At 37.0% G+C, this 16440-nt stretch overlaps 1 protein-coding gene across 1 annotated transcript in view; it reads left to right on the plus strand.

Annotated features, from left to right (window-relative positions):
- The window catches only part of LOC137123629 (cytoplasmic phosphatidylinositol transfer protein 1-like), a 61233-nt gene that overhangs the window by 33720 nt on the left and 11073 nt on the right, over nucleotides 1-16440 (plus strand). Inside the window, exons 2-5 of the mRNA XM_067497659.1 lie at nucleotides 8970-9118; nucleotides 12454-12542; nucleotides 13891-13898; nucleotides 15118-15189. Coding sequence (XP_067353760.1) covers nucleotides 8970-9118; nucleotides 12454-12542; nucleotides 13891-13898; nucleotides 15118-15189 — 318 coding nt within the window. The remainder of the gene's footprint in view (nucleotides 1-8969; nucleotides 9119-12453; nucleotides 12543-13890; nucleotides 13899-15117; nucleotides 15190-16440) is intronic.

Below are 16440 nucleotides of genomic sequence, written 5' to 3' on the forward strand. Positions count from 1 at the left end.
CCTTTGCTGTTATAGGTAATGAAACAGCAAAGTGATGGGTCCATAGCTGTGCAAGCAGTGTGAGATTGAGTATGCTTGCCTGCAAGTGTGTGTGTGTGTGTGTGTGTTGGTGAATGCATAAAAGTTTGCAAACCTATTTGGTCTTAACCACTAAAAGAGGTGACGTTATAGAATAGAATTATTCACAGATTTTTCCCTTGATCATTTTTCTCAAGGTAAGTCATCACTTCTGTCCAGTGAAACAAATTTTGTCATTTTGAAAATTTTTGACAAATTAAGGGACCAAGTAATTATATAAGGTTTAAGAGAGTTCTACTGGCTTTTCAAGGTTAATAAACAATTTAAAATACTATTGCATCTAAATAGTAGCCTATGCTATGCACACATCTGAAGGCACACCTGTTTCATCAAGAAAGAAAAAGAAAGTAAGCATGTTGGCTCTGAGTGGGTGTAAGTAACTTTGTGCAAAGCACTCAACAATTTTCTTTGGCAGTGCTGCCACCTTTGGAAAGTTGTACAAGTAGAACTTGACGATTGAAAACCATGTGGCAAAAGACATTAGCCACAATTTTAAGAACTGGTAAGCAATGTTTATGGCGCAAAAAAGTTAAAAGTTGTCACTAAATGTGGGTGGGTTCAGCAATAAGCAGCCAAAGATGACTGTATTTCTGTCATGTTCTGTTGTTTTCTGATACCAGTCAAGTCAGTCTGGTATATTGAATCTCTGTTCACATTCCCACCGCCTTCTCCTTCTGCATTACTCAGGTCAGATCGACTGTACATTATTGTACTGCTTTGCGTTTTAGAGAGGAAGTGCACATTCAGAGTTCTGAGTTTGGGATTTTTTTCAAAGGTCTGTGTGGGGTGACAATAGGTGGGTTTCTAGAAAAACTCTCCAGGTGCTGTTTTTAAAATGGCTATTAATAAAAGAATAGCCCATCTTTCTGCTTGCTTTTCCACAGGTCCTCAGCATGTGATCAGAATAGCACAGTATACTGTACATTCTTGCTTCCCACACAGATTCATTCACCCGGTAACTAAGCAAAGCACACAGAGCTCAATTAAACAAGCTGTGAGCTCTGTTTTTTTTTTTGTTTGTTTTTTTTTCTTTTTTTTTATACTTCCAGTGTCGTCTTTAGTGTTATTTCATTCTTTCAGGTACATATTGAAAAATTTAAATTACATGAACCTTGTGATTATTTGTTTTCCCCCTAAAGATGCTCTTACAATTTATCAGTGTTTCAGTACTTGCCAAGCACAAAGAGCTGCCGTGCTCCAATTGGGCACTAACATGGCCATATACAAGTGGAGCACAGTGATTAGCAGAGTTATTAGTGTAGCTCTTACTTCATTCTGACATTCAAATGGAGAGGTGTGCGGGCCCGGCTGCTGAGGAGCAGTGATGTTTGACTGGTCCTTACGGATTCCTTTGTTGTTAATAATGTAAGAGTATTTGGCTGATGTTGAGCTTTATTGTATGCAGGTCATGTATTCTGCCTCATCTGCAAAAGGCTACATTAAAAAAAAACAATCTATATGAGATGACCTTGGAAGATAATGCAACAAGTAGAATAAAAATGATCAGTCTTACAGTGATGAATGCCTTGTTCTCTTTTCTTGCCTGTTTGGGAAAAAGTAGTTTCTTGATACATGCCTTCATTTGATAAGAACCTTTTGCTTGTAAGGACTGCTTATTTCCATTTATTTGCCCGTGAGACATGACAGTGTGTCTCATTTGCAACTGCAGATTTCTCACGCGTAAAACATTGTTTGCGTTCAGTCAAATGAACCAATAAGCCATGTTTTTGAAAGAAAAGTGTATCTTAGGCTGCTAAAACATGGCACTATTCAGTGACAACTTTTTACTTTAATAGCTTTTCACAATAAAATGTGCATACAGTTTAAACTAACATGTATGATTGATTTATTTGTCTATTTTCACTGTAGATTTCTCAATTACAAAACAAACCAAGAACAAAATTAGTATGAACTTTCCCATGTTTATAATATAGTAAACACATATTTAGGTTGTTTTTTCCAGTTTACATTTATTATGACATACCCTTAAGAAAATACTTAAATTCATGTGTCTACATGAGGGCTCCACATCTTTGATGAGTGATGTTGTTACATGGTATAATGAGGGAGATTATCTCTCAATGGACAGAAAATCATCTTAATCTCCTCCCTATCCATTCTCACCTGTGTCGGTTAAATGCCCTCATTCACTTGGGCTCCCTCTCCCCAACCTTGTGCTGATGCCTGCACAGTGGAATACACTGATGTGGTGCCTACTAAACATTAAGTCCCCCCCCGCCACAGTGTTCTCATATTGTGCTTTCCCTGCATTTTCTGCCTCCTGTGTCACTCTTTTTTTTTTTCCCCTTAGGCCACATTTTTTTTATCTTTTTTATTTTACTTCCCCTTCTATTTTCCTTTTTTGTCCTTCATCCTCTGACCTCATTCTCCCTTCAGCAACATTTCTATATATTTACTAATTGAAGATTTCTCTTTTTCTCCTCCTTCACCTTCCCTACTCTGCTGTCTTGACGCTGGTGCTGTAAAATTATTGAAAGTGCAGAAATGCTAAGAGAGTCTCAATAAACTTTCTTGTATATTTTTAGTGGTTTTCCTCAGTTCAGTGGTACATCTTGTTGAGAATTAAACACTTTCTTAACTAGTTGATTGATGTCTATGTCATTACAAAAAAACACACAAGGTGGGCAGAAATAAATGAGATGAAAATGGAACTGGGCTGAAATTGAAAAATGATTGAAGTGTGAATAATTTAAATTATGCTTTTCTAAGCACGAGTCCCAGACATGCTAAAGATAACTAGGAGGTAGAAGGTCTTAACAAAGAAATTATTCCATACGGTTTGTATGATTAATAGCCTTACACTGATGATCTCTGTCTTAAGTAATTTTAGTCATATATTCAATTGACAAGTATCCAGTGATATTTATGAGCAAGAACCACTCATCCAGACAGATGTCAGGGACACACTTTCATCAATTTTCTTCACAAAACAAACAAAACTCATAGGCTAGCCAGACATGTCATACAGTTCATGTGCAGCACCTGTGTATTGGCACCCAACTGCAGAATCATTTGGCACCACCTTCAATTTGCATAACAGTAGTGGATGCAAACATTCACTCCTATGGAAAACTGTTTTTAAAATGTGTGCCAGATTTGATAAAAGCCTACTTGTAGCTTAACAGTGGTGAGGTTTCCTTACTCAGACAGCTTACCTTGGGGTCTTCCTGCACTGTTTTCCAGTATAATTTTATACCACCTGAAAGTGTGTGATAACCTCTGTTTGCGAACAGTCTTTTTACTTTCTCTCTTACTACAGTTTTTTTTGTCCTGTATCTTCTTACATGAGGCCAAATATCATTTAAGTAATGTGATCGGAGCAAAATCAAAGTCCTCCGGTATAGGTTTGAGTGGAGGGGGAACTAATTCCAACCACTTTCTACACAAACCTTCAGCAATAGAGTAGAAGAAATCAATTGTTAACGCCAGATAAAATGCAGACCTTTATCATCCATAAAAAACAAAAAAAAACAAAACATCGAAACCAAAGCCAAATGTTTTTGTTAGTACTGATATTAACATTTTACAAAGAGCCCAGACACATACTCTGTATTTAGCTAAAGAACGTGAAATCTAATTTTCTATGACTCTACCTGTGGCTAAATATCTGAAACTTGGCAGGATAACAAGCTGACAAATCAGCGAGTAGTGTGTGTCTGCGTGTCTTGGTTGTATTTGTGAATAAAAATGCATGAGTAGCACAAAAAGCACACACTAGTTTGTGGAGCCACTCATTTTAACATCTTAGTTTACATAGTATGTTTGACGTGAAACTGGTCGTGGGTAGAGACGTTACAGTGGGAGACAGCATTAGGTTGTGATTTCACACCTGTCACAATACAGCCATTTCAATTTGTGGGTTTGGCTTTCAACAACCTCCACTGGAAGCCTATAATAGACGGTGATGATGAGAACACTCTAACTTATTGGCATTGATTAATGAGCAACAACAAGCCGGAGTGCCTTGTCATCATACAAATCGAATAAAGACGAAGCAACCACTGGCCTGTTTGTGCCGACTGAGTCATGGAGCTAAATGATCGATCACGCTGTGAAGATTCAAGACAAGCTACAGAGGGAGTTGTACTTCAGAGCTGGAGCGATCTCTCAAGTGATTGCCTGTTTAGCTTCAATGGTGGAAAATAACACAGCTCTTCAAGCAGTCAGGACAAGCTTTTATTTGTTGTTGTGCAAACCTTTGTTAATTTGGAGTAGTCTGCTTTGCCCCATTCACAGTGGAGCACATTCATCATGATGTCCTCCAATGTTTCACTGGCCCTCGTATAGGGCCTAGATTAATGCCTTAATGCCTCCTTGATATTTTTAGAACTTGATGACTACTACAGCTCATTGATGACGATGTGAATGAAAAAGGACATTGCTTGTCTAAACGGACAACAAATTGGGCTGATGTCACACTTTATTGCCTCAGTAACCATGTGTCACAAGTATTTCTGTCCCTTTTGTGCCTCTCTTATTTTCTGCGACTTTGGCCTCATTTATAATCCAAACACTTACAAATAATCCCTTCTGATCCCCTGTTTTAAATTCTCCCTTCAGCATGTCCTTTGCGTCAGTGTCTTTGAATTCTCACCACTGAATACCCTCATTCTTTATGTAGCATGAAGAAGAAGGATGGAGAGCATGTGCATTATTTACAGCTCTTAACCTGGTGCACCCACCCTCACCGAAGCCCAGAACTGTTTTTAGAAATGCTCCCTTTGCCTTTGAGACTTCAATGAAAAGGTCTGCTTTTATTAATTTCCACCCTAAATTGCACAATATTTTCCAATAATGCCACACCATGTTTAGATGTGTATGTTTGTGAACATGTACATTTTGTGCATTTTCTCAATTTGACGGGATTGATTCTCAACAGCTTACAAGTTACTAAAGTCTGATCATAATAACACAGAGCAGCCTGATTTATATTGAATGACTAGTATATACATTTATTTAGTTGAGCTGTACTATCCGTGTGTGGATGATGAAGATGAAGATTGGTCATACAGTAACTTTTAGAGTTGCAGCACTGGCCGTGCTATAGCGAGCCTGACACTGTGTACTTGCCTGTCACATTGTCTAACCTTCCAACATGACAGGCCTGAGCAACACTGTACTTACCCAACTGCTACTGAACGTTTTAGTGGTTCTGCTCCACTTATGCTCATTTTGATTGATGCCATTTAAAAGTGCAAATGACTGTTAAACTGATTTTAAGATATTATATTGTTTTAAAACTGGACAACTTGTCCAGTACACATGTAAATGTATGAACCTGCAGTGAATGGTTAACCATTTGGAAGCTCTAAGTACATACTGTACTGGTAATACTATAGTATAGTTTAATACTTCGTAGTATAATTATCAGATTTGGACATCTCTAAATGAGATATTAAGTGTTGGTGTGTTGGTAGTTAAATGGTATTTTTTAACTTTGTGAAACCAAACTTTCTTTTTCCCCTGCTTTCTGTCAATATGCTAAGCTCCAGCTCTGTACTTGGCACAAGACATAAAAGAGATTTGCTTATGATTTTTTCATCCCACAAGAAAAAATATGGATTTTCACTTAAATAGATGACCTCTGTGATTTTGTCAAGTTTAGGGGGTTAAGTTTTTGATCCAGTAGTAGGGCTGCATTTGATGATTATGTACACTACCTTTGCACTGTGCAGATGTCAGTCAAACACTGCATGAATTGTACATGACTCTCCAGTCTCCAAGTTTGTGTTGAGACTGTTTTTTTGATTTTTTTTGTATTTCTGTTTTCTCTTTTTTTATTGTGTTTTTCTTTTTTTTGACATTGCAATCTTATTTGCACAGTGTACCCTTGCCTAGAGGTTAGGGAACTTGGTGCTAACATATACAATAGAAATGAATCATTGCATTGCTGCCCTTTTAAAATTTAACAGTGCAACTTGTTTTCAGTTCCACAGAGGAAACAGCCAAGCTTCAGCAGCTGGGTTTGTGACCTTAAATGTGTTGATTGTAAAAATAATGAAGAAGATGTCTAGTGATGTATAGCTGAGGAATTTATTAAATAATGATTTTAATTTATTTTTTTAAGGGAGACATTGAGAGAGAAATTGTACAGATTGTTTTTCATTTGTGTTTGAATTCAACCATGTCACATCTTTTTGAAATTAGTCATATTGTTTAATTCAGATTTGGTGGGTGGTTGGGCATTACTTAAGACAGACCAAGAAATATATTTCCAAATACTATGTGACAATAATTGCCATCTTTATAACATTTCAGTATACTGTAATAATCTGCAGAGTCATCGCTTCATTAAGATGACCAAACATCCATCAAGATAGAAAATATATTGATGTCTCTATTTCTCTCTTTTTTTTTTTTTTTTACTGTGTATTAAATCAGGTGTACTCTGTTGGGGGACCACTTTTCAGGTGATTATTCTCTTGTTCCTGGGGCAGAATTGGCCCCCAAAAACCCAGTCAAGGATAAAAATAACCATTATCACACCTCAGCATGTTTGATACATGGAATTTGTGTGTTTGGTAAATTCTCAGTGCGGCTGATTCGAAATGTTGTGTTTTTCACCAAAATGTTAGAAAAGCAATTGTATGTTCCACTAGGTCCTGGTTAATGACTTGCAGGACTTCATAGTATTTTCTCACTTATTTTAGCAAACCTGTTTAACATAGGTGTATCCATCAGACATTTCCAACAGCACTTAGTACTGACACCATTTTGAGTACCCCTCTGAGCTATTGTGGGTGAGCACCTCACATTTTCCCCTGACACCATTTCGCAGCTCGGCCAGCAGCTGTGACAGGTAAAGGTCAAAGAGGGAGAACGTGTGGAATGCAGAGGAATAGCATCCCTTCATTTCCAGTGTCCTACTCTAGCTTCTGAGATATCTTATATTTTGTTAAGCTGAAGCAGGTGTGAGGGAGAAGAGCACAGACAGACGGAAGATGAAACAGAGCAGAGGTTCACTCATTCACAATCCCCATGTTATTTACATAATTTTCTTCCACTTTCACGTCCAATCTGAAGTGAAAAATCTCCAGTTGCATCTTTGTCTATTAGATTTAATCAAATTACCTCCTTTCCTATCACTTGAAAACCATTCATTCAGTTCCATCCTTCTTCTTTCTGGGTCTTTTGACCCACAGGCCAAAGATGTGTGTTTAGAATATGAAAATTAAAGTTCGAAAGCAGACACAAGCACTGCAGTCAATTCACAGTTTATTGCCTGAATAAAGTGAACATGATCCAGGGTATTTAAACCTAAAATAAGGTATATTATTGCTTGGTTGGAGTATTTAATTAACTGAACACAGTCAAGTTTCCTTTCATCAAATAGGCGTGACTTTAACATTTTTTTTCATCAACTCATCTACAGAATGTTGTAAAAATACAGCATTATTTTCCCAAATTCTGTTTAACATTATTGAAAAAATATTAGTATCTCATGGAATATAATTGAACCTAACGTATAACTTCAGAGTATTAATCTGTATTAGCTTTAAATATTGGCATATTCACACACTACTGTACTTTTATTCCGCTTGTATAGATGAAATAAAAACATGCTTTAACACTTGGGCAGCTTTGAACAGGTGTACACAGAGGTGCCTTGTAAATCTACTATGATTGTTTGTGATTGATTGAAGTGTTTTGGCATTATCATTGTACCTCTGAGTGCAAAACGTTCCATCCCATTACTCTGAAATGTCAAAAAGAGTAAGACCATCATCAAAAGTAATAAAAATGTCAAGGAGTCTATAAAAGGGAACTTATAGTTTAATAATAAAGATTATATCTGTGATGAAAATTTGCATCTCACTTTATACTTTGTATGCCCTCCTTCTGCCTTTATAACCTTCTCCAACCTCTTAAGGAACCTTATCAGCAGTGTTTGTAAATATAACCCAGTCTTCATGGCATAATTCTCAGAAGCCTTCCAGATTGCTTAGTTGTCTGCCATTAACACCTTTATTCAAATCTACCCACAGGCTTTCAGTGATATTTAAATCAGGAGGGTTTAATATCAAACATTCACCTTATTCTTTTAAAACCATTCCTGAGTAGACTTTGCTTTATGCCTTTATATGGGTTTTTCTTAGTTTGTCCATGTTTCTTTCATTTCTGGATTATGGTCTTCACAGTTGGTTTTGGTATCCCTTTTAAAATGTCCTCTCCAGGTTTATGAAGTTTAAGCAATTATGGTCTCCTGAAAGCTGCTTACTTAATATGCTTTTTTTTCTTACTCTCAGCAAACTGCTTTAGACTGCCCCTGGAGATCCTACTTGCAAATTTCAATGCAAGCCCAGTTTTACACACCTGGTGCCAGTCATCAAGCATCAAGTGTTGAGAGTCTATTTTTAGTTTAAGTTTAAAGATTTTGCATGTTACTGTGAGTTTTCTTTTATTTATACACTCCTTGACAATTTTTGTTACTTCTGAAGATGAAGGAACATTTGTACTGGCTGAATGTTCATTTAAATATTATTTCAATCAAAAGAAGACATTCTTTGTTAGACTCTTTTTGCCATTTAAGTGGCACAGTTTAGTTTTTCACTCAACTGTGTTGTGTTGAGGATAATGAGAATATTGTATTTTTTAGACCTGTTTTTAAAAATTTGATCATTGGTTTTCTGTGGTGCATTTAGAAGATTTTCTACAATTACTGAGAGACTGTAATAAGTCCGATACACCCATCTCCCAACACCTTAGAAATACCACTGAGGAAATGTAGGGCTCAGGACATGTAACTGGACTGATGAACATTTCTCCTGTTAGCACATCCAGTTGTCTTTGACTGACGTGTCCTCTGACTGATATAATATGACAAATATTTTCCATATGTGAAATTAACCTCTACGTTTTTTATTTTCCAGTACCGAATTGGGCAGTTGTACATGATCAGTAAACACAGCCATGAGCAGAGCGATCGAGGAGAAGGGGTAGAAGTTGTCCAGAATGAACCCTATGAAGACCCAACACACGGCCAAGGACAGTTCACAGAGAAACGTGTCTACCTCAACAGGTCAGTGGAACATGTCCATGCTAGTTTGTTGTCCAAGATGTAATCACATTAATATTGTGTAGAGTTGTTAACTAGGAGTTCAATTACCTTACTTGTTGTTACTAAAGTCAAACTTTGTCAAAAGTAAATATAAGGAAAATCCATCACAAAATCACCCACACTGTTTGAAAAACAGGTTTTGTTAAAGAAATAAGCTTGGGCTCACTTACCACCTAGAGCAAAACCTTCTGTGTGCACTCGGAAGACCATCTTGAAAAACGGTTAAAGAACAATTTAGCTTAAATTTAATCATTAGTCACAAGTTTTTTTAAAGTCAAATGTTAACAAAAACAGTACCACTTTTGCAGATATTTGCATTTCAACTGGCTAAGATTACACTGGGCCTTTTGATTCACACCTGCTGCTCACTGTGCATATGTTCCTTAAGTTACCTTTCCATTACAGTTATATCATCCCAGACTGCTGAAGTGAGATTCAGCAGTCTGGGATGAACTGTGAGCATTTGTGTGCACCGATGTGTGTGTGCTTGCAGATGCATGTGTGTCCCTTCTATAGTACAAACAACAGAAAATAAGATGGTTAATGTGTGAAGAAAATAAAAATGAAGAAGTGATGGTGCAAGAGGAAGAAAAAACAATCAGGGCAAGAGAGGACAAGAGACGGCAGATAGAGATGCTGTAGGCCTAGTGTTTGAGCACAAATACCTGTGTCAGCGTTCACCGTGTCAGGGAACTAATTATGTTGAGCCAGCACAACTCTGCTCTGCAGAGGAGAGGAAGAAAGAAGGCAGGGGGAGCAAACAGAGGTAAGTTGGGCTTCCATTCAAGTCGATCTATAATGAATGAGTGGAGTTGAAAAGGAAATTAAGCATTTTATCAGCAAAATTAAAATAAAAATTCACAAAAATTGTTTTAATGCTTTCTAAAAAGCTCAGTTTGGACAATAAAGAAGTCATGGATTTATTGGCTAAGGAATACATGTTAGGAATACAAAAATATTTCCTTGTTTCAGGCCACCAGATCAATTCCACAATTAACTTTTTAACAGTTTTAACAGCTTTCACAAGGTTTATATGACAGTAATTTCAACAGTTATGGTAAGAAATGAGGAAAGGAACAACATGTAAGACTTCATACTACCCAAACTCTCTGCTTTTATGTCCACTGACATGCGCAGCTTAGATAGGACTACACAAAGCACTGACCTTTGCAGAGTAGCTGACCCTTTGTTCAGATACAGTGTTTTATGATGAACTCCACATGAAGCATAAACACCACTCACACACTGTCTCTCACACATACAGTATGCGTCTGTATGTGCATAGTGTGCAACATCCACAGGTTACAATAACCAAAATACCATTGGCTTTTACTTAATCTCAGTGCTTTTAAAAAGGTAAACGTTGTGACAATACATAAAGTAATTTAAAATAAGTTAGTGTTTTTTATTCAATTATTAAAATAACTTACCATACCTAACTGGCCATCCATCTGGTGCTGTAACAACTAAACATTTAGCTCTGATTCACCAGCAAGGAAGTCAATCTGCACTCGTTCTGTCACGCTTCAACCACCCTATTAGCCCTCACAATCTGCCTCGCACTGTACTTGTACTATTTGGCCTGAACCTAGCAGACGTGAACATCGATTCCATGCTTGTACGGTCAATAGCCTTTACTATAATCAAAGAGGGGATGGTAAATTTAAATAGTAGCCTGCGTAACTAACAGATCCGAAAGGTAAAATGTTGCCTTTACTTATTCAACTAAACTGAGGTATTTTTCTTTTCTTATTTTTTTCTAAATACAAACATCGGCTTTGGCGTGAAAACTCCAAACAGCCACCCACCAAACTTGCACGCTTGGCAATGTGGGCTTCATAGCAGCAGCTATTGGCAAAGATCTTTACAGAACAAGGAGGGAATGGGAGAAATCAACAGATGGAGGAGTGGGAGGAGTGTCAGTCTCTTTTGTTGGGGGGAGAAAGGCATGCACACACACACACATAATGGAAAAGGGAGAGAGAGGGAGCAAGCCTGCCAACGTTCACACAATGTGACGGTCGAAGGCTGTTTTTATTTTCAGCCATCATGAGGTGGTAGGCGCCATTTCTGTCCTGCTTAAGAAATTGTTTCTACATCAATCAAAGAAAGTGGAGATGAAGGCAGGCTACATGAAAGCTTGTGCACTTCTGTGTTTGACGTGTCTCATAAGTAACTTCTTAGTGCAGCTTCAATTACAGAATTAACAGAGTCAAGATCAAAGTCCTCTGAATGCACTTACTTAACCAAATTGTAGATGAACTAAAACTGGCGCAGCTTTACCTCTGTAAGACCATGTCTAAACAGCTTTTGTTCAGTTTTGTGAGGATTATTCAAAGTAGATATAGTAAATGAATTGGTTCATATTAGAGGCCCCTAGTTGGATTTTGATACTTTTGTACAGAGTCGGGCTACATGTTTAAAGTCATTATTCTCAGATACAGTTTATTACCCACTTGCTACCTGCAGCTTCATATTGAAGCTAGTGGTGAGAATCTTCAAATCTTGGCAAAATAGTGAGTGATTATTAATATGTTATTGATTTTTTTTTTTTGATCACAGTAGACAATAAAATTTTAAAATTAAAACAAACAATGGAAAAACAACTAATTTTCAGAGCCCAGGATCACATTTTCATTTATTTATTTATTTATTTTTGTCTAAAACACACGGTTCTAAACCAAAGGTTATACAGTATATTATTATAAAGGGACTACTCTTTATATTAATATACTGTATGACAAGGAAATATTTTAGAAGTAATAATTTCTGTAATAATATATGCTTTTATAGTAGTACTGTCAAATTAACAGAAAACAAACTTAAAGGATGGCCCAATTGAAAGAGCAGAGCCCTGCCCTCAGTGAAGCTGCTCAGGGGCCGGCACATAAAAGCATGGCTGTACAGAGGGTGTGCGTTGTATACTAGGTGTATATGTATGTAACACTTAATGGATAAATGAACATACGAAACATGTAATCATAATATTTGCATCATTATGGCAGAGTTTGGCCTGTAGTTCTAGTCTTTAGATACCATGAAGACACAGTAACCCTATGGGCAGAAAAAACATGTATTTGGGCTCTTGGTGCATGTACCCTGAATTAAAGCTGGGAATGGCTCTTTTCAAACCATCCATTATTTTCGGAGTGAGCAGATTTTCCTTTCACAAGTGGAATCTGTTTTTGATGATTGCTGCGATAGCGGAAGCAATTTCACCCCAACTCCTGTTTTGCTGCTACAAGCTCTCAGTATCTTTCCCCCACCCCTGTCTCTCTCTCAATGTCTCTCTGCAGTAAATTACCCAGCTGGGCTCGAGCAGTGGTTCCAAAAATCTTCTATGTGACAGAGAAAGCGTGGAACTACTACCCTTACACCATAACAGGTGAGCATACAGAGAAAATATTTGCAGCATCTCTTTAACCAAATACTGGCCAGTACCATGTACAGTATACAGACTTGCATCACATAAATCCAGTTGACTGCTGCCACTGTATTGTCATTTGTCTGTAGTGACGTGAGAGGTATAGTAATGAAGCCTAAAATAGCTTGGACTTGAATAGCTTAACAATACAATTGCATGAAGGCTGAACACTTTTTTTTTTTTTTAAAGGTCAGCTTCTGAACCACTTTTAAGTGGGCTGAAAGTTATTTATTTATTTTTGTCTCTCTCAAAACACAGTTTACTCAGCACTCACCACTTGGTGCAAACATTTTACTGGATATGTTAGGGAGTTGGAGTAGTGTGAAAAGATGGTATGAGTTTTCCAGCTTAGGGAGCAGCCATTTCCAACACTCCATCCAAGTTTGCTCATTTCCATTGCATTTTTTCACGTTTGTGGGGAAAAAAAATCAGCTTTAGAAAAATCTTCTTTTTTTCCCAACCAAAGTTCCTGTCCAAATTCAATGATGTTGTATACAGTAATTCAGAAAGCTTAAATACTCCGTTTTCAGCTACTTCATATGTTATTTCGTAGGGACATATGTATGGAGCTTTTACCACAGAAAGTCTTTTAACTATGGACAAGTGGACTCTCAGATGAATGAAACAACATTGGAAGCGACAGCTTTTATATCCTTGCAAGCAAACTAAACTTCATCCAAAAAGCCAAGGTCCTCTGAGGACACCAGAGCAAAGAGGATTATTCATCATTGATCAATAAAATATAACCTTGACTCTGTAGTAGATAGAACAGCAGCTCTAAACAAAAATATCAAAAGCACTTACTGATCCACAACAATAAAAGAATTCTCTGTTTATTTGCAGTTGCAGATATTTGTTTGCCGCTTCCTTTGCGAGAAAAGCACGTATAAAACATATTATTGACATGAAAACTTGCTAATGCCAGCATGTATTTTGCATGTTCGTGAAGCAAATGCTTTTTATCTACCCTAACGTACAACAATTGTAGCAGTGGAATAAGCTATGCAGTGTTCAGAGCCACAGTTCCCAGAACAGATTTCTGTGGTGCTTTTAATGAAGCTGATCTGAAGGAGATGTGTTATAACCTGAGGAACAAGATAAAAAATAGTTTCTTTTTAATAAGAGCAGGACAGTGACTAATTTGTGTAAATAGTACTCGACTGTGCGTTTAACATATTTTATGCACATTGTTGTTTTCAATTGCTTTCATGCTGTGGCAAACATGAATAGGCTGTAGAACTGACTGTGTGTGTGTGTTTTCTCTTTGCTCTAACCTGATGTCTGTGTCACCCCATGCCGTGGTCTCTAGAATATACAGTAAGTATTCTTTAGTCATATTTTACGGTTTAGCATTCATGCCTTTACAGAATACATGCATCAAAACAGATTAGGAAAGTTAGCAGAAATATATGAAGATCTGTTTGTCTTTTAGATTACATTATGGTATACAAAGAAAACCAAGACTTACACCTCGCCTGACTTTACCTATTATTGCAATAACAACAATACTGTGTCAAAAATAAAATGTGCTGCTTGCTTTCCTTCAGTGGTGCAAACAAACTAGATATTTCTACACACCTGTTCCCTCTCTATGGTTTGATTCTGAAGACACAGAAATGTTAGTCTAGTCTGTTTGCTCCATTAATGCAGCAAATGTGTCATTGTGCTCCAGTCTCTCTCTCCCATTTAAAATTATATTTCTGTTCTGTTGTGGAAAATTCACAACAATATATTGTGCAGATTGGAAATTATTTTAGACACAACAAGTATTTGGGATGATTGCACTGAAAACCATTTATGAGCATTAAAGTAAGATCATTAGATTTATAGAATGGGTTTTGTTTGTGCCTTAAAACCTGCATCTTCAATGTCTGCAGTGATCAAAACAACAATTTGGCTTTTTCTTAATAAGCATAGCAGCCTTTGTGACCCATGATTAACCCTGAAAACACATGACTCTTGAGCATACTGTTAAGCGTATCTGTGCCTCGGCTGTGCAGCTTGAGAAATGTCGACAACATGAGTCACATTGCTTTAGGGTGTGGGAATATCAGGGGAAAGAGGACAAGTTGTGTCTGTGACAGATTGCTTGATATTTTCTCTCTTTCTGTGTGGGCGCATTATATGTTCCTATGTGAGTCAGTGTAAATACGCACGTAAACATTTTTTTTTTTTAGGCAAAAGACACAAATTGATGAACAATATTCTTGTCTTTTGTAACTATTGACAAGGACACATAAATTGAAATAATGTGCTGTCACAGCTTGGGATATAGTAACTATACATCAAGAAAATCAAAGAGGGAGGCAGAAAGTTCCACTTTTACATCCTACCACTATCACAACTAATAAACCCTTTTTTGAAAGCTGCATCACATAGAGCTAAGACATAAGTCCAATACAGTAATCCCATCTGCAATATTACAGGAAGTAGAAGAATTTTTAACGTTCTGCAGGACTGTGATACACAGTGCTGCTGGTCAGCGTGGTGCTTGCCTTTTTTCTTTATTTTTGGTATTGTCTTTCTTTATCCACAGTGCTCATTTCTACCCAAGTTCTCCATCCACATAGAGACAAAATACGAGGACAACAAAGGATGCAATGACAATGTGAGTAAAGTTGTGTGTGTGTATATGTGTGTATGTATTGTATGAGTACTCCTTGAATGTTAGTAACAATAATTGCTAGCCTGCCCAATACTGGATTTTAGATGTAAGTGTTAAGTTAGAGTATAAACACTGGTAATATACATCTTAATAGAATGAATAGCTTTCTCTCAAATTATTTTTTTTATTTTTTGTCTTTTATTTGTGCTGATTTTACAGGTAAAAAATAAATGACTATTTCCTTGTATTACTACACAAACATATCTTTTTTGTGGCTGTCCCCTGTCCTTCTGATACAGAATTATGTACAGCAAAACAGGCTAATTTAAAGCAAAATATCACATAGCACACATATGGTGGAAGACGTGGCCTACATAAAGGCTACATCAGTAAAACCATCGAAGCACATTTGGCAATTCTTTGAGCCTCCTGTGCAATTTCATCGCATCCTAATGCCAACTATACATGAGCCTTGAGAGTCTGCCAAAACTGCTCCACTTTTCTTGGACAGCTAATTTCATTTGGGCAGTTTGCCTACTCTCTTTCTCTCTGTTTTTTACTGTCCAGTTTATAGGATCATTAGTCATCAAATAAAAGGCTGCCACTGCCTTGACAGTGAAGAAGAATGATGGAGTGTGTGCAAAATCTTTTTTTTTTTTTTTCGTAATGTTTTATGTTGGGTTGCTAGTGGGTTAATTTCACCATGTAATTTACTTCAGCTAGTTAGGGATGGTTGTTGTGTAAAGAAAGAATTGTTTCCCAAGTTAGCATAAGTGTGTTTCTTATGCATCTAAGAGTAGTTTGCATGTACTCATAAAGTGTAAAGGGAAACAGAATTGGACAGACTGTCAGTGTGCATTAAGCATGTAGTGGTGTTTCAGATTGATGCCTGCTTGATTTGACAAGACAAGGCAACAGATCAAAGACTTTTGAATTAAATTTTAACAATTAAATTGCCTTGAGCAAATGCACTTAGTGGGTAAAACTGACATAAATTACTGTTGTGTCACATAAATATGTGTTTGTGTAAGTGTTTAAACAGCAGACAGTTTGAATGCAGAGCGACTCATTTAGTGTTACAGCTACACTGGATTGTGTAACGTCTTCAGGGCAAATATGAAAGAGGCTTTGCATGTTTTATGACATTGTATAACCAGGTTAAAAGTACATTGTATGTATTTGGGGTGAAGGATGCTGTGAAATAATATAAGTGCTGTGTGTAGTTTTGAATATGTTAGACAACAGTGTCTAAAC

This window comes from Channa argus, chromosome 3, assembly GCF_033026475.1.
Source record: "Channa argus isolate prfri chromosome 3, Channa argus male v1.0, whole genome shotgun sequence".
NCBI classification, from domain to species: domain Eukaryota; kingdom Metazoa; phylum Chordata; class Actinopteri; order Anabantiformes; family Channidae; genus Channa; species Channa argus.